This window comes from Helianthus annuus, chromosome 10 (assembly GCF_002127325.2).
Source record: "Helianthus annuus cultivar XRQ/B chromosome 10, HanXRQr2.0-SUNRISE, whole genome shotgun sequence".
NCBI classification, from domain to species: Eukaryota; Viridiplantae; Streptophyta; class Magnoliopsida; order Asterales; family Asteraceae; genus Helianthus; species Helianthus annuus.
This window is the reverse complement of record NC_035442.2, coordinates 146,650,445-146,671,693: the sequence shown is the minus strand read 5'-3', so window position 1 is coordinate 146,671,693 and position 21,249 is coordinate 146,650,445. Positions and strand designations below refer to the sequence as shown.

General features: G+C 37.5%; 1 protein-coding gene across 1 annotated transcript; it reads right to left on the bottom strand.

Moving 5' to 3' along the window:
* Positions 1–1,070: 1,070 nt before the first annotated feature.
* LOC110886018 (nucleobase-ascorbate transporter 1) lies at positions 1,071–5,314 on the bottom strand. The gene is made up of 14 exons (XM_022133769.2): positions 5,182–5,314; positions 4,270–4,367; positions 3,995–4,171; positions 3,823–3,923; positions 3,643–3,718; positions 3,103–3,162; positions 2,807–2,994; positions 2,626–2,722; positions 2,449–2,535; positions 2,304–2,362; positions 2,127–2,218; positions 1,911–1,988; positions 1,663–1,820; positions 1,071–1,569 (listed from the first exon to the last, which is right to left on the bottom strand). The coding sequence occupies exons 1-14, from the start codon at positions 5,255–5,257 to the stop codon at positions 1,357–1,359; spliced, it is 1,560 nt and encodes a 519-aa protein (XP_021989461.1). The 5' UTR covers positions 5,258–5,314; the 3' UTR covers positions 1,071–1,356.
* Positions 5,315–21,249: the final 15,935 nt, after the last annotated feature.

Genomic DNA, 21,249 nt, shown 5'->3' with positions numbered 1-21,249 from the left:
ATAAATTTTTTGTTCATCATGAGTTGAAGAACTGATGCGGGCCCAAGTGTGGAAGAGCGGGCTATTTTGTATTTGGAGGTCCAAGATCGTGTAACAAAAGGGGCTTCACTAAAATGGCTCTAACTTGGGCTACGGAGGTCCGTTTTGGGCGTACGACCAGGCGAAACGAACGTGTGAACGAGCTCATCTTGCTGCAAACGCCTACGGCGGTTTGGGTCATCGTCCGGGCCAAAAAACGCTTATTTTTATTAGTTATTTGCATTTTTATGTTTTTTGAACTATCTTGGGCATTTTGTTTTAGGCCGTGTGTTTGGCCCGTTATCTTTTTTAGGCCCATTTCGAATTTCGGTTTCTATTTATATGTCCCTCTAGTAATATGAATGATCAGTCTTGAATTTTGACATAATTGATTTTTCACTTCAAATTCCGTGCCTTTTGGGTGGAATCTTGGGGGTTGGGGAAGAACACACGGGTATTCTTTGAATCAACGTGTTTGATCTTCGTTTCCGTATCACGCGCTACATCAAGAACATACTACCTACGAAACATGTTACTATAAACGCTTTTCCTAACTAAATATTTTTTTACTTTATATTAAAATATGTTATTCATGGTTTTCTAAAAGCTATCCGTGTTTACACACGGGTCTTACCGCTAGTACTATGTAATTTAACAAGTAAATCTATAGTGGAAATCTTTGTAAAGATCATATTAGACTTATACCTCCCACTATTTACCAAAATTTATACAAGAAAGCGCTATGTATGTGCATTTTAAGATGTACTATCATAGAGATCCCAGTATTTACCAACATTTATACAAGAAAGCGCTATATATAGTTTGAATGCACGTGCATATATGCATGTCTTTCTGTAAACATATATACAAATGCATGTGTATTTTGATATACAAATATGCATCATACACACATGTATGTATGCATATATAAACCCACCCATACACATGGATTTGCATTTGCATTTTATGCATGTGTGACTATCAGACTATGTATTGGCTCCATACAAACAACTCAAGAAGACCATCTCACTATTGTTCCTTTTATTAGTCTATAAACCTCAAAATGAACTTTTATTAGTCTAGAAACCTCAAAATGAACCAATGATCAAAAGCTCTATAGACATTTCAAATATTTATACCCTGCTCTGCTCTGCACCTACACAAAATATCTAATGGATCAAGACAATAAGCTTAACTCTGAATTATGACCCCAAAAAGAACCCTAATCAGTCCCAAATTCAAGGAACATTTTTGTCCATAAAATCACTACAAAATGGGAGTTAGTAATTAACTTGTCTCTTTCTTCTTGATCAATGGCCTTCCCCCACCGCCTTTTAGTTACGTTGGCGGAAAAAATCTGTTCAAATTGAAGGGCAAAGTGTAGAACTCTTCGTTCCGGTTATCCCCTCTAAACGTTCGGAACTTCACCCACCATGGCATCCCTCTATCTTTCTTTGAATTCACCACGTCTAACGTGTTGTCAAGAAACACCGCCACAATCAACCCTACTGTCGGCGGTGATGAGAACATGGCATTCAAGAATGCATTAAACTGCAAAAAAAGAAATAAATAAATAAATAATATTTAAAAACACTTTTCTTTTTACCATAAATGATTCAAGATGCCAAAAGATGTGATACGCACCCAACCGGCATTGGTTCGAACAAGCCCATGTTGTACAGTCGCGTACTCATTAAAATATTGAGGAATGGAAATTCCAAGAAAAAGGGATAGCCCGATTATGATGAGGTTTCTCATGGAATTCATGTTAGTGAATTGAAGAAATGATAATCCAACCGCACCTACATAATAAACGTACGTCGAAATCTTTAAAATTGGAAAAATAAAGACTACTCGTGCTACTAATCATTTGAGAAGTTGTAATCACATACCTACAAGGCCAAATAGAATACAATACAATGCTGCATATATTGGAAATGGTATCGATGCAAATACCGCTCCAAATTTCCCTTCAAAAAGGCAAAATACAATACATACGTATCTATATTAGATCTACCATTCCATACGCGAATCCAAGTAAGACAAGAAAATACTTTATATATAATATAATAAAATGATAAATAAAATGTTATAAAATCTTAAATAACCTAATATGGAGAAGAAAATCATGAAACCAGCGGAGATCTGAACAACTCTTCGACTCCCAACTCGTGTTAGTCCAAGAAGACCCACATTTTCACTGAGTTAAAACTTACGGTCAGTCAAAAACAATAAATAATTGATAAACATTAAAATTCGATCGTAATTCATAATTAGGTTCTTACACTGACACCGTGGATCCAGTTCCGGTTCCATAAAGACCATCCAGAAGTATACCTATTCCCTATTTGAACAATATACAAATATACATTATGACCTTTAGTCATTTCAAACACATGCGTTGAACTACACGAGGAGATACAAACTCACCTGCCAGCCAATGCCTCTGCTAAGCACATAAGCAGGTGGTGGGGTTGCAATGGCCAACCGAGATGCAGCCATGTATGCACCAGTCGACTGACATATATAATCTTATTAATATACGAGTAAGAAACCAATTTTTAAGGGTTCCATGAATAAAACAATGTTTAAACGACACACAGGTACCTCAACCATCGACACAAGAACTGATGACATCATCGCGAATGAATGGCCGGCTGAAAAGGTAGGCGGACCCCACTGTAAAGGGTACGGAAACTTGAACCTAAAAGTTCACCCATGCATATGGGATTTTAGTTTTACGACCAAATATGTAAGGAAATTATATGGATTTATATAGTTAACCAACCATGGAGCGGTGGATATGATATTTGCTCTGTCTGTACGACAGCTTATTTGAGTTGCATGTTGTCTATTACGGTAGGCCCCACTGGCCGTTAGTATGATCGCATAAATCCAGATGATTGATATGCATATCAACAAAGGAAACCGCTCAAAAATGGGAATGTCTTTTAGTAGCTTTGTGTGCTTTAAATACTACAATATGAGCAAGATGTTACATTCTTGAATGCTTCAACACATCATAGGTGAAAAAAGAGAGCATTTGATTTAATAAAAAAATTACGAAAAAAAAAAAACATTTACCTGTGAAACGCCAATAACCAAAAGTAGCATAGGTAACCCAATTTCCACACAGTTTCCTAGCTAAAAACAGAAACACCAAACAAAAATGTGTAAACTTAATTTACATAAGATAAACACATTTGACTTTTTGGTCAAATAAACTAAATTTCCAACTTTATAATCTGTATGAATTCGTATCTTTTGGATTAAAACATCTGACCGATGATTTAGGATATCTTTAGGTGTCCCGTGAAGATTGCAAATTCGTAATGGTATCTTTTATGGAAAATCTAAAGCTTAAGTTACATATCGACTCGTCTTCATACTTCCAATTTAAAGATTTATTTATAGATTTGGTAAATGAGAATCCCCTATTTTGTCATTATTGAAGCGTATTTTGGACCTGTTACTAGCAATCAAACACTTATAACAATCTACATTTGGTCAAACATGACAATTTTCATGCAACCAAGAGTGTGATAAGCGCTACACGCGAGTTCTTTTAAAGAAAGTAAGTTCATATGTACTTAAAATAGTAATTCAAGTTATACGACAACGCACCATAGGAAATCCACGTTGAAATAGGCCCAAACCGACCAATCCAACAACAGGCGCCATACCAAGAGGGCTAAAGAATCTACAAAAAGAAACCAAAACAGTATGAAATTCAAATTAAAAAAAAACACAACATTGTCATACAAAGTTACATAAAAAGAACTAAGGGTTATAACATCAATATACCGCGAGAAGAGTCCCCAAAGCTGGCTGTAACCCGCTACAATTTGAATGCTAGAAGCAACAATTAACGCCCCTTGAATAGCTCTCATTGTTTGTATAAATCTCTGCAAAATCAATGTAACAAGATGTTGAATTCTTACTCCAATCTTTTGAACTCAATATTTAGAAAACGTACATCGTGATGATCAGGGATTCGTTGCAAAGACGAATCGTTTATAATATAAAGAATGGGCATAACATATGCAAATGACCCGCCAACGACAGCAGGCAATCTAGTTCCGAATAGTGTTTGTAGAAGTGTCTTGATTCCGGCTACAAATAGTAACGTTTGTATGACACGAGCCTTGTCGCCCTAGCCGATATCATAAAAAATTATCAATAAAAGTTACAAAACATATAAAAAAAGTTCAAAAATTTATAAAAATAGAAGACTAGTATCAAAATGCTTACATCTGATCCACCCATCAAGGGGACTAGTAGAGAAGAGATCATTACACTAGTTCCAATCATAAGAATGTAGTTTTGAAATGCTAACAAAATAGTTTCGGCTGCAAAACAACAAATTGAAGTAATTGTCTTTTACAATCATTCCAAATATAAAAAAACAACAAAAAAAAAAAACAACAAAAGTTTTAAATTCAAGAACATTAAATCTCAATTTCACATAAAAGAACCACATTCTGTTTCCACTTTTCATCTATTTTAGCCAACTAAAAAACCCCTAAAATTGCAATCATTGATCACGTTATACAACAACCCATAAACCCTAATCATAACACATAAAGAACATGATTCAAATCACCATGATTTCTCAATGATACAACCCAAAAAAGATGGGATATAAATCTTCCTTTTTACTCATCAAAATTTTATTTTTATTTACAAAAAAAAAAAAAAGTTGGGAAAATGATGAAATGGGGTGTGTGTGACCCACTTGGTCAATAAATAAACAACAACCTTCATAAACCTTGACTTTTGTTCTACACATTTCCATACAAAATTGTATAAAACAAAAAATATATAAAGAAGCCGCATTGGTGTTCTACTTTCCCTGTTCCCAATTCCATCCCGAAACAAAAATATTTTTTATACCAGACAAACATTCTCCACACAATTAAAATTTAAAAAATATTAAAACGTTATAAATTTTTTCCATAAATCCAAAAACAAAAATTCATAATTTCAAAAAAAAAAAAAAAAAAAAAAAAAAAAAAAAAAAAACTGCATGAAAGTATAGAAGCTGCTTTCAAATGCTCTGTTTTGGTATCTGAAACACTGAAACCAATTCAACATTCAAAACCCAGTAAAAAGATTACATTTTTTTTTTTTGTGATTAAAGAGAAAAAAAGAGAGGATACATACGCCAAGGTGGGTTGGAATCGATGCAGTACTCCAAATCTTGAAGCTGTTCCATAGGCGGGTGAGTTATGTCCGCCATTGATGTGATGAAGAAACAGGGAATCTTGGAGATGGAGATAGAAGAAGAAGAAGAAGATTAAGAAGAAAGTAAAGCACAGCACAGCACCAGTGTTGGAAAAGTTGGGAAAATAAAAATCAAAAGTTGGAGAGAGAAAGAGAAAGAGAGAAATGTGGGGAGTGTGAAACAGAACAAAGTTACTTCATAGTTAGCTACTTCAAATGAGAACTCACACGATCACTTTTTTAAATCTTTATTTGTTGTTACTTATTTACATATTCATATTTAATATTTTTAGTTAACTTAGTTTATGGTTTAGTCATTTTAACGATTTTAATATTGCTCTAATAGTTTAAAAATAATCAAACATAACAAAAAAGAGGTTAACTCTGCTATTTCTATATCTACTTTTTGCATAATTTTTAGTCTTTTTACTGACCGACTCTGCTTACGCACGCTAAATATTTAAATCTACATCAATATCTGTTGTGAAATAGGTATTCTTAATTATTTAAGGGAATATCTTTATAACACTCATTGGACTGTCAAAAGCGCTTTGGTATTTTTTTTTCTGAACGGTAAATTTGGATCACTGAGGGATAACCGAAGTATCATCACCAGCGGAACCACCCGACCATATTCATTTCCACTAGACATAATGACTATACACTAATTCAGGAGGAAACTCAATAAATTTGAGAAGAACTCCCTTGTAGGAATCAAACCCAAGACCTATAGGTTACAAAGTCTTATCCCATCTTAAAGACGCCATTAGGCTATAAAGCCATGGGCCGCTTTGGTATTTTATCAGTTTAAGTAGTAATATGATTTCAAAGAGGTAACTAATAATAATAATAATAATGATAATAATAATAATAATAATAATAATAATAATAATAATAAGGGTGGTATATGATTTTTGGGATTAATTAAACCATTAAAATTGCATTTATTAAAAACATTATTGGGGATGTTCTCAATCAGATTTTGTATTGATGAATTACTGCTTTTATAAAAATACCAATTATATTAAATTATAATTATAATTACACTAAATTGTAAATCCGAAACATATCTTGGATTATTTGACTTGAAAATAAGAAGCGGTTGACTTTTTCTTTATTTGAAAAAAATATATATAGTCTTGCAACTTATAACGTCTCATTCTAACAAGTAACAACAAACCTTCATGTTGAGATAATGTCAAGTAAAAAACAAAAGAGCTTTGGACATATTTGTGCTATCAGCAGTATTTTAATATATTACCTTTATGGTTTACTATTGAAGAAGATGTTAGTTATTTAACTGATAAAAATATGTTTATTAAAGTATTAAATACCTATATCATTCAAAGATGAAAATATCTGTTTGAGTCAAAATTAAATGCAATATTAATCTTCTTTCTTGGTTATAAATGTAAATTTATTGCATATATAAAGATTTAGTTCAAAATTATAAAAAGTCACTTATATGTGTTTCTTCAGTTGTAATTTATTAATCAATTAATTTTTAATAAGTACCAATTATATATTTTGGAACTTTTGAATAACAATTTTTTAGGAGATTATTCCCGTTAATTACACATATGAATAGGGTGAGCAGAAAAACAAAGAAAAAACAAAAGAAAACCATGAAACCGATTTAACCAAACCGAAAAAAAATTGAACCGCATAAATACTGAAAAAGACCGAAATTCATGATTCGATTACGGTTTTGTATTTAATGAAAACCGAAAAAAACCCAACCGAACTGAATAACCTAAAAATAATGATTTTATTGTTTGTTATATATTGATTTAGGAATTATTAGTTTTATTTTTGAATGTTAAGTACTTATATAAAAACATTAACATATTTATATATCTTTGAAATAATTAATCCATTGATAACTAGAAATAACAAAATTTATCAAAAAATTAAATGATTTCAAAAGTATCATAAAAGAAAATGTATTAATAAAAAATTTGAAGAAACATAAAAATAGATTAAAAGTTAGGTTAACTTGAACGATATTAATTAAAAAGGTTAAACATAATAACTTAAACATAAACATCTAAGAAAGATTAATAAATCTTGGATTATACTTTCTATTTTCTTAATTTTATGTTATTTTGTTCCAAAAACCGAACCGAAATTCATGGTTCGATTACGGTTTTTCATTTATGAAAACCGAAAAAAACCCAACCGAGCTGAATAACCTAAAAGATAATGTTTTGTTGTTTATTTTATATTAATTTAGGAATTATTAATTTTATTCTTCAATGTTAAGTACTTATATAAAAACATTAACATATTTATATATCTTTGAAATTATTAACTCATTGCCTACAAGAAATAACAAAATTTGACATAAAAACTAAATGATTTTCACGTGGCAAGCTTTGAGTGGAGAAGATACCATAAGCACTATTCACAATATTGTGTTTTTAATATACAGGATAATGTGTTAATAAAAAAATTGAAGATACATAAAATTAGATTAAAAGTTAGGTTAACCTAAAGGATATTAATCAAAAAAGATTAAACGTAATAACTTAAACGTAAACATCTAAAAAAGATTATTAAATAAACGATATTAGTTAAAAAGGTTAAACATAATAACTTAAACGTAAACATCTAAGAAAGATTATTAAATCTTGGATTATACTTTTATTTTTGAATTTTACGTAATTTTGTTCCAAAAACCTAAAAACCGAACCGAACTGTTGCTAAAACCGAAAAAACTAAAACCAAACGTAAATATCTAAGAAAGATTATTAAATCTTGGATTATACTTTTATTTTTAAATTTTACGTAATTTTGTTCCAAAAACCTAAAAACCGAACCGAACTGTTGCTGAAACCGAAAAAACTAAAACCAAACATATCGGTTATAGTTTTGGTTTTACCATACAACTGAACTGAACCGAACTGTGTACACCCCTACATATGAACGTAAAGTTATAACAATTTGTAATTGACAACTGGAAATTAGGGGTGTGAAAGAAAACCGAACATCCTAAATTAAAAAAAAATGATCCAAATTGTGAACTCGGTTTTTGACCACATCCGAACTGTGAATTTGGATTTCGTATTGGTTATCAGTTCCACAAGTTTTGCATATTCGGATAAATGAATCCAATTCTATTGAATAAACCTAACAATAACTGGTCAAATCAAATAATTGAACCGAACAAATCGGTTGAGTTCGGTTAGAAACTTGTGAATTTGGATCGGATCGATTATCAGCTAGCGACAAAAAAGAATTCCAAATCTGAATAAACCAATCTACAAAACGAATAAATTTGATATTCAACTCGATGAACACCCTACTAGGAATAGGAGGGTGGTTTTCAATATCAATGATGTTGACAAGGCAACCGACAATGACGCTATGACACACTATAGTGTCGTATTAGTCTTAATCCACAAGCAACGATAAAACCACAAGTTTCATGTCGGCTTTTGATGGATAAGGTTTCATTGTGGTTTCAAAAATTTTGGCTCGATAATTTGTATATATTAGTTCTTAATGAATTTTAAATTAGAGTGAAATTTAGTGTAAAATTGTCATAATCAGCACTAGTTGATCGATATGAAAGAACACCATCATTTCATTTGAGGCGAAATTCATCGAAAAAACCATGGTTTATGTAAAAATGGTGTGCTAATAAAGTTGACCCAAAACAACATATTGATGAACTAAATGGTCGAATCGACCAAAATGGTATTAAATGGACAGGTAGACAACTACACTTACATATGTGTTTTTGTACCAACTTGTTCTCATAACTGATTTTAATCAATTAGAACAAATGGTGTCTGATATAGCCCCTAGGTGGTTCATCGTGTCAAGTGAGCGACACGTCAGCGTCAACTGGACAAAGGCCTTTATCGTTAACTGGTATAGTTGTAGGATAAAGTCCCATAAAGCCCCTGTCACCATTACTCTATTTTTTTATTTCATTTTTTGTTTTTTTAAACAATTGGACATAAATTAAAATTACCATTAAACTAGAAAAAAGGAAATACAAGACCTAAGTAAAATTAAAATACTAAAACAACCGAAGAAAAAAACGTCTAGTTAAATATTTTACTCGAATTCGCTTTTTCTTAGCTTTGAAGATTGCTTGATCCTTTGGCGAGCAATGTGAAAAGTCTTTCTCAAGAAATATTAAATCTTTTTTCCATTTGTCTTTCCTTGAGGATTTCGTTCTCTTCTTCCTTGAACTTGACTAAACGAGAGATTTGTTCTTCCAACTCATCCAATCTTGACCAAACCGAAGGATTAGTGGATGGGCCCAAGGGATTAGTTGAGGTTGATCGGGACTTTCTTCTAGCGGCTTTGCTTCTATCTCTCGCCGGTGGGCATGGCAACTCTTGTGGCTCTTCAAGCTCAAAGATTGCTCTGATACCAACCTGTCACACCCTGATTTCCCGGTGGACCCGGACTTGGGGTTTATGTGTGACGATTGATATATATATTCACATTTAACATAGCGGAAGTCTTTGGGATATAAAATAATTATTACAAAGTACAAATGTTCAAAAGTTCAAAATAATATATAGACCGAACGTGTACTAAAAGATCCATAGACGGGTCGAAATAAAATGATTACATAAAGACTACTAGGCTTTTTTGCTTGTAGTTGCAAATTCCAATATGCAATTAAATCCTAAAAAAATACTTATTAAATCCTAAAAAATGAAAAAAAACTACTTATAAATCCTAAAGATAAAAAAAACTACAGAGTATTTATAGGTATAAAATGTAATATATATTTTAAAAAAAAACTTGGTTTGGCATAGCGGCTACCTCAAACCGTTCAAAAATTAAAAAAAAAAAAAAAAACCTGTTTGCCCTGGCCACCCCAACGGTCCAATTTCTTTAGCCATCCATAGCCCGCCACGTCACCCAGTCCCCTGCCCCACGCCAGGCAGAATAGCCACGCCAAACGGACAACGCCAAAGCCAACGCCGAGCCAGGGTGGTGTGGCCGGCGTTAAACCCCTTCTATGCCCCATACCCCCATAGTCTTACAGGGGAGTGTTCAATGTAAATAAAATAGGTATGACTGTAAAAGAATTATGATCTAATTAATTAATGGAAAAATCTCGAAATTAGCCTTTGACCAAAGTTTTTTTCAAAAATAGCCATATGAACCGTCATCAGGAGCCGTTTCATGGCTCTAAAACGACTTAGGCTTCCCCCAATCTCTGCTTTCCACGTGTCCGACAAACTCATGAAACGGCTCAGAGCCGTTTCAAACGCCGTCATTTGTTTGAAAGATCTTAGCCGAGCCGTTTCAATAGGCTTGTGGGTTGAGCCGGTTCACTGGGTGGCGAGCCGGTTGAAAGTTCTCAGCCGAGATCTTTCCACATGGCTGAAGCTGTTTTAGCATCTCCGGTTGAAAGTTCTCAGCCGAAATCTTTCCACACGGCTGAAGCCGTTTACGTACAATAAAATTTCAATCTATTTCCGTACATTTTTAAGCCGTGTCCGTACATTTCCAAGCCGTTTTCCTAGTGGGTCATGTTTTTAATATTTCTTTGAATTACCTCATAGTGCACATGTGATAGAGTCTAAGTTTAAAAGTTTTTTTTTTTTTTGTCACAATCAGTAAAATCACGTTTTTTGGTAGTTAATTTAAAAATATGAAGGTTAATTTTGTTGTGTACAGGGGCGGAAAGTGGCAGGTTGTTAACGGGAACATCGAGTATGTTGTTGATGCTGTTGCTAGTAGACGTGGTTTAGAGATTGAAACCAATCATTCATACATCAGTTTTTTAAGTTATTTTTCTAAAATGCGTGATATTCCAAACATTACACGGTTGTCCTACCGGATGTCTACGTTTACTGATCCGATCGATATAATTAATGATCGTGATCTTACATTTTTATTTCATTTGGCGATGCAAAATCCTTTTGAATTATACAAATTATATGTTATTGAAGAGTCTGGTGTTGGTTCATCTAGTTTTGCATCTTTAAACCATTTTAAAGTTCCTGATTTAAATATGTCTATTAATGAAGATGCTGAATTTTTAAATGAGTATGGTCCAAATTTTGAAAATGCTTTTGAAAAATCAATCCCCTCTAACTTATTCATTTACTAAAAAAACAAAAAAAAATGCCAAAACCCGGTTATCGCCAAGGATCGAACCGGTGACCTTAGTCTCGTGTGCACCCGTCCTTTCTACTAGGACAAGTGTCTAACCCAACATATATACGCGTTCTTAATTCTTTTATCCATTGTTTCAACTAATTTATTGAACCAAAAAAATGGCAAAACCCGGTTCTGCATTGTTTCGTTTGGCCAAGGAATGAACCCGGTACCTTAACTTTTATGCATTGCTTTAACTGTTTACTGGTTTATTGTTTCGGACAAAAACATATTTGACAGAAAAATATACAATATTATGAACGATGTTTCAATGCTCGGACAAAAAATTATATTTCAAATTAAATAATTAAAACAAAGAGTATCAACCAGCAAATATTACAAAACATTACAATATTATCCAGCAATATTACACAACAGTATACTGTTTCTCAACTTTAATACTGAATTGTTACAGAAAAAAATACAATGGAAAACGGGTTTCAGATAATCCTTCTGCGACATCGCATCTAAATCCTTGAATCCCAACGCTTCTCCTTACGTTACTCATCATTTCCTGAATTCGAGTTCAACAAGAAGTAACGTTGAATCTATTGTTGCAACTGTACACATTGATGGGATCCAATCAACACGTTTTCGTCTCCAAGTTATACGCGGTAAACTTGGGGCAAAAACTTTGTTGCGATCATCATCAACCTAGGAAAACGGGTTTCAGATGATCGTTCTACTCCACCTTCCGTCAATGATCCAACATCAGCAGACAAAGCCGGGAAGACTCATGAGCAACAATCATTGTTATCGTACAGTCCCTAGAATATTCTCCCCAAACGAACATTCTCGTTCAAAGAAGATTATAGCTCCAAGAGACCATGCGAGAAGGCGGTGGAGGAAAACGATCATTGTCCTGCGCGGGCGGTTTTTTCAATAGGTAGACCAACTTTAAAGCATAGAAAAACATCGTATGGGGAAATTCTGCCGTCGATGGAACAGAACTAATGGAAGCACAACCATCAATGCCTAGAGTCTCTATGTTTTTTGGACACCGACAAGGATTCATAACATCACAATCTTCTGTAGCAAAACAAATGGACAGAAACCGACTTATAAAACTTATTTAACTTATTTGCATAACATTTTCGACATAATACATACACAAATACTTGAAAAGAATGGAATTTAAAGGAACCGGCTCAGAGTCAGTTGAAACGACACATGCGTTAATTGAAATGGCTCAGAGTCAGTTGAAACGACACAAGTTAACTTGAACCGGCTGAACTTGTACGGAACCGGCTTAGTCGTAGCTGAAACGGCTTAGGTTAAGTTGAACCGGCTTGACTTGTACGGAACCGGCTCAAGTAATGCTGAAACGGCCTGCCCTTTGAGCCAAATGAAACGGCTTGAGCTTTGTGGAAAGATCTTAGCTGAGATCTTTCAATCGGCTCCGAAAGACAAGCCATCCACTGAACCGGCTCAAAAGGACAAGCCAATTGAAACGGCTCGGCTGAGAGCTTTCAAATGAATGACGATGTCTGAAAAGAATCTGAGCCGTGTCAGGTTTTGTCGGGCACGTGGAATTCACGGATTGGTGGGACTTGAAAGAACTTGCCAAAGCCGTTTCAGAGCCATGAAACGACTCCTGGTTCACATGACTATTTTTGAAAAAAAAAACTTGGTCAAAGGCTAATTTCGAGATTTCCCCTTAAGTAGTTCCCCTCCAGTTTCTTGTCTATCTTCTTCTCGAAATAAGTTTCGCCCAAATCTGTACTTCAAAAAATTATAGTGAATGTGCACATACATAGAAGTTTATGATATACAAATACAGATAATCTAGATCAAGTGGTGGAAGACGTGCATTTATTTTGAGAAATGCAGGTTCAACTCCCACTTGGTGCAGAATGAGGCACTGGTGGGCAATGATAGGAGACTCAGGGAAACTTGGGTTCGATCCTTGAGCCAAGCGGGTTATACTAGTAATTTCACCGCCGTGCCTACGGACGGGTGGCTTATCGGGTGTTGTTACAACAAATACGAGACTTAGAGTAGTGGGCAGGCTGGTTAGGCAAAAGGCTTCAAGGGTTGAAGTTTGCCTAACGCAGGTCGTGGGGTCCCCCTGCGTTTGCTAGATGTAGGAGCAGGTTCACTAGTTATGTTGTTATTCACTTGAAATCCTAGACTGAAAGAGATTCAGCCTTGGATGTTTGAGTTAGTGAAGTTATGTTATTTGAAGTGAAGAAGAGAAGCATGCACGAAGCAAGTTCTCAAGGGAGAAGAAAGAAGATCAGAGATCAAGGAAGATCTGAGCTGATCGGAATGTCTGGAATGAATGAAAAGGTTTGTCATTTATAGAGAAAGCTTCTTCCCAAAGGGGAAACCTTTGACTAGTGAACCTCAGCTGCAGCAAGGGACTTACCCATTTAGGGGTTGGAGGCTTCGGACCTACGAGTAAAAGGGTGTTCTCTTTTGCACATGCCACTTTTGCGGCTGAGAGAAGAGTTGGTTGGTTATCAGTGATATGACTGATTAATGTGCTTGTTCTTTTTGCTGCTTACTATAACTCGCGGGTTTTGAACCTTTTAACCGTTTTAACCTTTTAGGCTGTTATGTGTTTAAGTCATATTATTGAGGCTTGAACTACCCCCGTCATCAGCCCCCAAGTCAGAGATGTTTGGAGTGTATACTCAAATGCTTCTGACTTTACACATGGTTTTTATTGCTTAAAGGCTTCAAGGCTTCAAGGCTTCAAGGGTTCCTGAGCAGTTGAGTTTTTGAATTTTGAAATGACAACTGATGTGATGGGTGGCAGTTATCGCCGGCAGCGGTTGTGATTACCTGCTGGTGTAATTATAACTTCCTTCTTTATCATTTATCTATTTTTATTTACACTTAATAAATTTTTTCATTATCTTCTCCAAGCATTCCATCGGTCCCTTCTTACGTTCAGGTTCGTCATTATCCTTCCTTCTTCATTTTTTTCTGTTCTTCGTTTTAATCGCTTATCATGGGTGCTCGTAAGGACCTTTCGGTCAGTTTTTCTCGTCTCACTCAAGAGGAAGTGGAGGCGTTTTGTATTGAATGGGGTATTGGTTTGAAATACAATCCGGTTGCACCGGGTTGTGACAAATCCATTGATCAATGCCCTTCTGGTTCGATTGCTTTGTACTGTCACCATTTCGAGTTCTCCAATCTCCGTCATCCATTCTCAATCTTTGTGTTAAATGTGGAATATTACCGAGTCTCGTTTGGTCAAATCCATCCTCAGCGTTTGGCTAGGGTTTTACATTTTGAGGTTTTGTGTCGGGCCTCCGGCTATGATCCTATTTTGTTGTCATTTCACCGGTTCTTCCGCTTGGTGAAGAACGGTGATTGGTTTACTTTTGAAACATCTAAGGTCGATACTTATTTGGTTTCATCCATGGTTACCACCCTTGGTGCTTGGAAGGACCGGTTCTTTTGGGTCTCAGAGTCAATTGTTCCTTTTAAGATGATTTGGAGACACCCAGACGCTGTTCTCAATGAACCGGAACCTTCTGAGTCTGAATCAAATAGTTGTTTTCTTAAGGCCATCCGGGAATGTCCTTCAAGGGTTCGGCCTTTTCCTGAATATTTCCTAGTGTTGTTGAGTATTAGCAAATTATGGGATAAGCCTGATCGGGATCCGGTTCTTATGAGGAGTGGTCAGGGTATGCTTTTCACCTGTTGTGCTTTTTTACATTCCTTTTGATTATTTACTTATATTTTTGTTTCTTATGAACTTTGCAGTCATGTCTGCGTTGGATTTTGTCAAAAGTGATGATACGTCGGATGTTGAATTTACGAATGCTGAGGCTGCAGCGGGTGATGATGTTGTTGTTAGAGGCTTTGAACACAGGTTTGAGGATGCGAAGTATGTGAGTGTTCCAAATGTGAAGGGTTTTACCAAGACTGATGCTCCTAAGGCTTTGACCCGTCGCTCTGCTCGTCGTATGTTGAAAAGTGCTCCTCAATCCACTTCTTCTGATCATGTGGATTTGAGTGATGACATCGAGGTTTCTGGGGATCAAGGCTCTGATGCTGAAAAAGAGAATAATTTGATTGTTCTTGGTAAGAAAAAATCATCAGGCAAGAAGGTTACGGTGACTCCTGTTCAAGGTTCGTCGGGGAAGGATGTTGAGGGTTTGAGTGAAGAAGAGGTTTATGTCCCAAATTGGGGTGTTAAGGTTGGGGATAGTTTTAAGGATGCCAATGTTTGTGCTGATGTGTTGGCTAACTTTGCTCCCCCCCGGTGTTCGAGGTTCCATATCGGATATGGAGGGTGATACCATGCTTTCGAGGTTGATCTTGAGCTCCTGCAACCTTTCTGCCTTAGTGGCTGAAGGTGTTACTCGTTTTCGTAAGGGGATGCAGGAGTATGAAGAGTTTTCGAAGAAGAAGGAAAAGATGAAGGCTTCTATGGCAGCCATGAAGAAGGATATTGATAGCTTTTCAAAAACGGAGGAAGCTTGGGTTAAAAAGTTTGGTGAGCTGACCCGTAGGCACGAGATTGAGATGGGGGATTTGAAGAAGAAGATGGAGGCAGATAAGTTAAAGCTGAAGGCTGATAGGCAAGCCTTGGATGTTCAGAAGAAAGCCTTTGCAGAGGAAAAGGAAGGCTTGAAGGCTTCTGTGGTTCAGGCTACTGGTGATAACCAGTGGCTTATCGAGCAAGGCTTTTAACAGGTTGTCACTTATCTCCTTCATTCTAATGAGTTTAACTCTGCCCTTGGGGATGTTTACATGAAATTGTTGAACTATGGGAAGCACTTGGGTTTGGTTGCTGGTTTCAAACTTCATGAATCGGGTCAGGCTTTAGAACAATCTCCTTTGTTTCGCCCTGAGGCTTCTGAAATTTTCAAGGAGTCTGTTCACAAGATGGGAAAGGCTAACCTATCCTTATGTTACACCCCGACCACGTAGACCATCCAAAACGTGGCGGAAATGTTGGGGACTGTTGTAACAGAATTAATTGTTTTAAATCCATGGCAATTGGAGTTTCGTTTTATTAATCAAACATGAAAGTTCACATTGTTTAAACAAGAACCAAAGAGTACATGACATAAATTAACTAGTTCTTGTCTCGTTTTAAGTCACTAAGGCACATGTCCGCCTAAGTATATCTTGATAAGTCCTATGCATCATCTCCTGAAAATACATATGAAAATAGGTACGTCAGCATAAAAATGCCTGTGAGATACATAGGTTTTGTGAAAACAGAATTCATGACTTATGTTGAGAAAATGTTTAGTCATGAACCTTGTAATTTGCTTTATCTTGTAAATCATTTGAAAAACGGTAAGATCAGATGATATGTATAAATAAGAGAATAGTGTATGGTTAAACGAATAACCATGTAAAATGAGTTTGTAAGATAAGTTGTTTGTTGTCACACCCCCGAAATCCCACACGCGGAGTACCACCGCTTGGAGGCGTGACGTGACCAGGATCAAGCCATCAATCATATTGAACATAGTGAATAATAATTTAAGTAGTTCGCAAAACCCAATTCAATACAATTGATGTTCAAACCAAACTTTGTTTAAGTAGCGGAAGCATAATATGAAAACCCAAAATAAAGTTCAAGTGTTTAGAATAACATCCACGATCCTTATCCCACAACGACTGTGCCTCCCGTGCAAGCTCCATATGTACCTAAGGTCCTGCAAGGCATGCAGCAGAGAGTCAACAACTAGTTGAGCGAGTTCACAGTAAACAGTTCAGTAATAGTAATAGGAAAGTAAGCCTTTTGTTCGTTCGTTAAGTCATGTATCGTATTAGTTCATATCGCGGCCCTCTAGGCATGCGTGCGATGACTAGGGAAAGTTCCCAAGTATTCTAGACTATGTATATTTGTATCGCGGCCACCCTGGCATGTGTGCGAAGTTTTAGTATATAGTTCGCGGCCTTTCCGAGGCATGTGTGCGAAGATCAGTCATAATATCGCGGCCAACCCCGGCGTGTGTGCGAAGATCAGTTCAATTAGTATACTAGTCTAGCCGTATCTTATCATTTACCATCCTCACCCTGAGGACCATATCCATAAATTCTATCATCTGAGTATGTACGAATAAATCATCCAATCCCATTCCCACCCTGGGAACCCCATGCCTTGGCTGTGTGAACTCACCTTGGTTTGCTCGGCAGATACACAAAGTTCGGTTAAGCTATATAGTGATCAACCACGTCCTAGCATGGTTATTATACAAGTCAGGTTCGTATTCAAGTATAGCACGTATGTCCTACACGTATTGTACACAAGTATAATCATGGCATGCACAAGTTTGTCATAGCAGTCCAATAGCAAACATGTAAACAAGTCCAAGTATCCGGCCCAATCAGTTGGGCTCGTGGCAGTGCAAGTCCAATAATAATGTGCAAATGTTCACGGTCTCGAGTCGAGACTAACGATCTCGAGTTGAGACTAAGCGGTCTCGAGTTGTACTGGTTTCGAAGTCTCGAGTCGCAACAAGGAGGTCTCGGGTCGTCATGTTCAGGTCGAGATCACACGGTCTCGAGTCGCAACCGGACCCGCAACCGTGGTCTCGGTTTGTGTTGTTCTGTGTCGGTAATGTGGTCTCGAGTCGAGACTAAGGGTTCTCGACTCGCAACCCTGGTCGAGACAAAGTGTAACAGATTTCCATAACTAATCAGTAACAATCATTCCGTAATTTCAGCTAACAACTTGGCAGTTTCACCAATCAAATCAAACACAATAATTTCCGTATTCAATCAGCAGTTAATCGATATTCAACATATCAATTCTTCAACATCAAGAACAATCAATTACCAGTATGCGTAACTTATTATCGAATCACGTGATTAACCAAGTTATGGACTAACATGCAACCTAATTCATAATCGCACTCATAAGTCATACTCATCACAGCCGATTAACAAGAAGTCGGTCCATCATGCAATCAATCCGATTTACAACAAGAACAATAACAAGGATAGTAAACTTCGATCCGGTTATCATGCATACAACATATCATACAACATATGAACCGAGTCACTAGCATAAACCCTAACCGATCATGTAATCCGATTAATAACAATATCATCATCTAAACATACATATAAAAATTGCAATCGGTAAACATACTACTAACCGAGATGAGAAAGGGAATGATCCGAATCCAAGAGCTTCGATGGAAAGGGATGTTCGGCTGCCTTTGGTTCCGGTCGAGAGAAAGAGAGAGTGTGTGTTCTAGGGTTTGTGTGTGTGTTAGGATGTTTGGTAAAAGTGTGAGATAGTTACTACATCTCAAAGTATATACGATTAGGGGATGGGCCGAACCCTCACTTGGGCTGCCCCATGGTCTCGAGTCCAACAACATGGACCGAATGTGTTTGTGTAGTCGAGCGGGTCATGTACGATCGGATCATGCAACATATAAACAAACATTCACAATTTCACACAAGGCACGTATAACATGTTATTCAAATAGAGTTCACATAATCACGTAACGTTACACAAAAGTAGGTTTGAAATACGAGTTGTCACATTATCCCCAACTTAAAAGAAATTTCATCCCGAAATTTGGTACGCACTCACTGAGGAAGCTAGGTAAGCTGTATCGTTCACTGGTTTTCCTGGGGTGTCACATCCTCCCCCCGTTGATCTGGAATTTCGCCCCGAAATTCCGTGGTAGCTTCGGCCTCAGTGGTGGTTGCATTGGTTCCGAATAACTGGGGATACTTTTCTGTCATCTGGTCTTCGCGTTCCCAGGCGTACTCTGGGCCACGTTTGGAGTTCCAACGAACTCGGACAAGAGGGATTCTCTTGTGTTTGAGGACCTTAACGTCCCGGTCCGTGATTTCTACAGGTTCCTCGACGAAGTGCAACTGTTCGTCGATAGTGAGCTCTTTCAAAGGAATTATGAGGGTCTCATCTGACAGGCATTTCTTCAGATTTGACACGTGGAAAACCTTGTGAACTGCCCCGAGTTCAGCTGGTAGGTTCAGTCTGTAGTCTACTTTGCCTATTCTTTCTATGATTTCGAATGGTCCGACATACCGCGGATTAAGTTTGCCCTGTTTGCCAAAACGAACCACACCCTTCCAGGGTGAGACTTTGAGTAAAACCCGGTCCCCGACCTGAAATTCCAATGGCTTCCTATGCTTATCCGCGTAGCTTTTCTGACGGTCGCGAGCTGCCGCCATACGTTGCCGTATTTGCGCAATCTTTTCCGTGGCGTCCACTACAATCTCTGGACCCGTGATCTAACTATCCCCCACCTCTGCCCAACAGAGAGGTGACCGACATTTACGCCCGTATAATGCCTCGAATGGAGCGGCTTGAATGCTGGTATGATAGCTGTTATTATACGAAAACTCCACCAAAGGAAGATGCTTTTCCCAGCCGTTGCCGAAATCAATAACACATGCCCGAAGCATGTCTTCAAGAGTCTGGATCGTTCGCTCAGACTGCCCATCCGTCTGAGGATGATATGTTGTGCTCATGTCTAACCGTGAGCCAAAAGATTTGTGCATCGCTTGCCATAGCTCTGACGTGAATCGTGCATCCCGATCCGAAATGATAGAGGTGGGCACCCCGTGCCTCGAAATAACTTCTTTAAGATAAACGTCTGCGAGAGTGGAGAACTTATCCGTTTCCTTTATAGCCAGGAAGTGTGCAGACTTGGTGAGTCGATCCACGATCACCCTTATAGTATCATTCCCACGCTGGGATCTGGGTAGGCCTGTAACAAAATCCATGGAAATTTCTTCCCATTTCCATTGCGGTATCTTGGGTTGCTGAAGTAGGCCCGCTGGTTTCTGATACTCCACTTTGACTTTTGCACATGTCAAACACTTACCGACGTAAGTAGCGATGTGGGCTTTCATGCTAGGCCACCAGTATGTTGTTTTGAGATCGTGGTACATTTTATCCGACCCTGGATGTACCGAGTAGCGAGACTTGTGTGCTTCATCCATCACAAGTTCCCGTAATCCGCCATATAGTGGGACCCAAATACGCCCCGTTACATAGTAGGCGCCGTCTTCCTTTTGTTCCATTCGTTGCCTTGAGCCGCGTAAGGCTTCAGTCTTGACGTTTTCGGGTTTCAATGCTTATATCTGAGCAGTTCGTATCTGTGCAGGAAGACTGGACTGAATAGTGAGCTGCAAAGCTCGTACGCGTCTAGGTGTAGAGTCTTTCCGACTGAGGGCGTCTGCCACAACATTGGCTTTGCCTGGATGGTACTTAATGGCGCATTCGTAACCGTTCAAAAGTTCAACCCATCTTCGCTGACGCATATTCAATTCCTTCTGCTTGAAGATATGCTTGAGACTCCTGTGATCGGTGTAGATAGTGCACTTGGTACCGTACAGGTAGTGTCGCCATATCTTTAGCGCGAAAACAACAGCTCCCAGCTCTAAATTGTGCGTCGTGTAGTTTCGTTCGTGAACCTTAAGTTGGCGCGAAGCGTAAGCAATGACCTTGTCACGCTGCATTAACACACATCCAAGACCCTGGATGGATGCATCACAATAAACCACGAAACCGTCTGTGCCCTCTGGCAATGAGAGGATAGGTGCACTGCAAAGTCTATCCTTTAAGTGCTGAAAAGCAGTTTCCTGAGTATTACCCCAACGGTAGGTGACACCCTTCTGTGTCAGTAGTGTAAGCGGCTGCGCGATCCTTGAAAAGTCCTTGATGAACCGTCTGTAATATCCCGCCAAACCCAAGAATTTGCGTATTTCCGTTGGTGTGCGAGGCGCAGGCCAATTTCTGATCGAATCTACCTTGGATGGGTCAACATGGATCCCATCCTTGTTTACCACGTGGCCTAAGAAGTGGACTTCACGAAGCCAGAAGTCACATTTTGAAAATTTGGCGTACAGTTGTTCCTTTCGAAGTAGTTCCAAGATAAGGCGTAAGTGCTGCTCGTGCTCCTCCTG

What these genes read in the sequence shown, in the direction of transcription:
- LOC110886018 (XM_022133769.2), bottom strand. Translation starts at nt 5,257, where the DNA reads ATGGCGGACATAACTCACCCGCCTATGGAACAGCTTCAAGATTTGGAG. An exon ending in TTCAACGTGGATTTCCTATG is followed by an intron (nt 3,163 to 3,642) that starts GTGCGTTGTCGT and finishes TTCTGTTTTTAG; the next exon opens with CTAGGAAACTGTGTGGAAAT. An exon ending in ATCATATCCACCGCTCCATG is followed by an intron (nt 2,723 to 2,806) that starts GTTGGTTAACTA and finishes GTGAACTTTTAG; the next exon opens with GTTCAAGTTTCCGTACCCTT.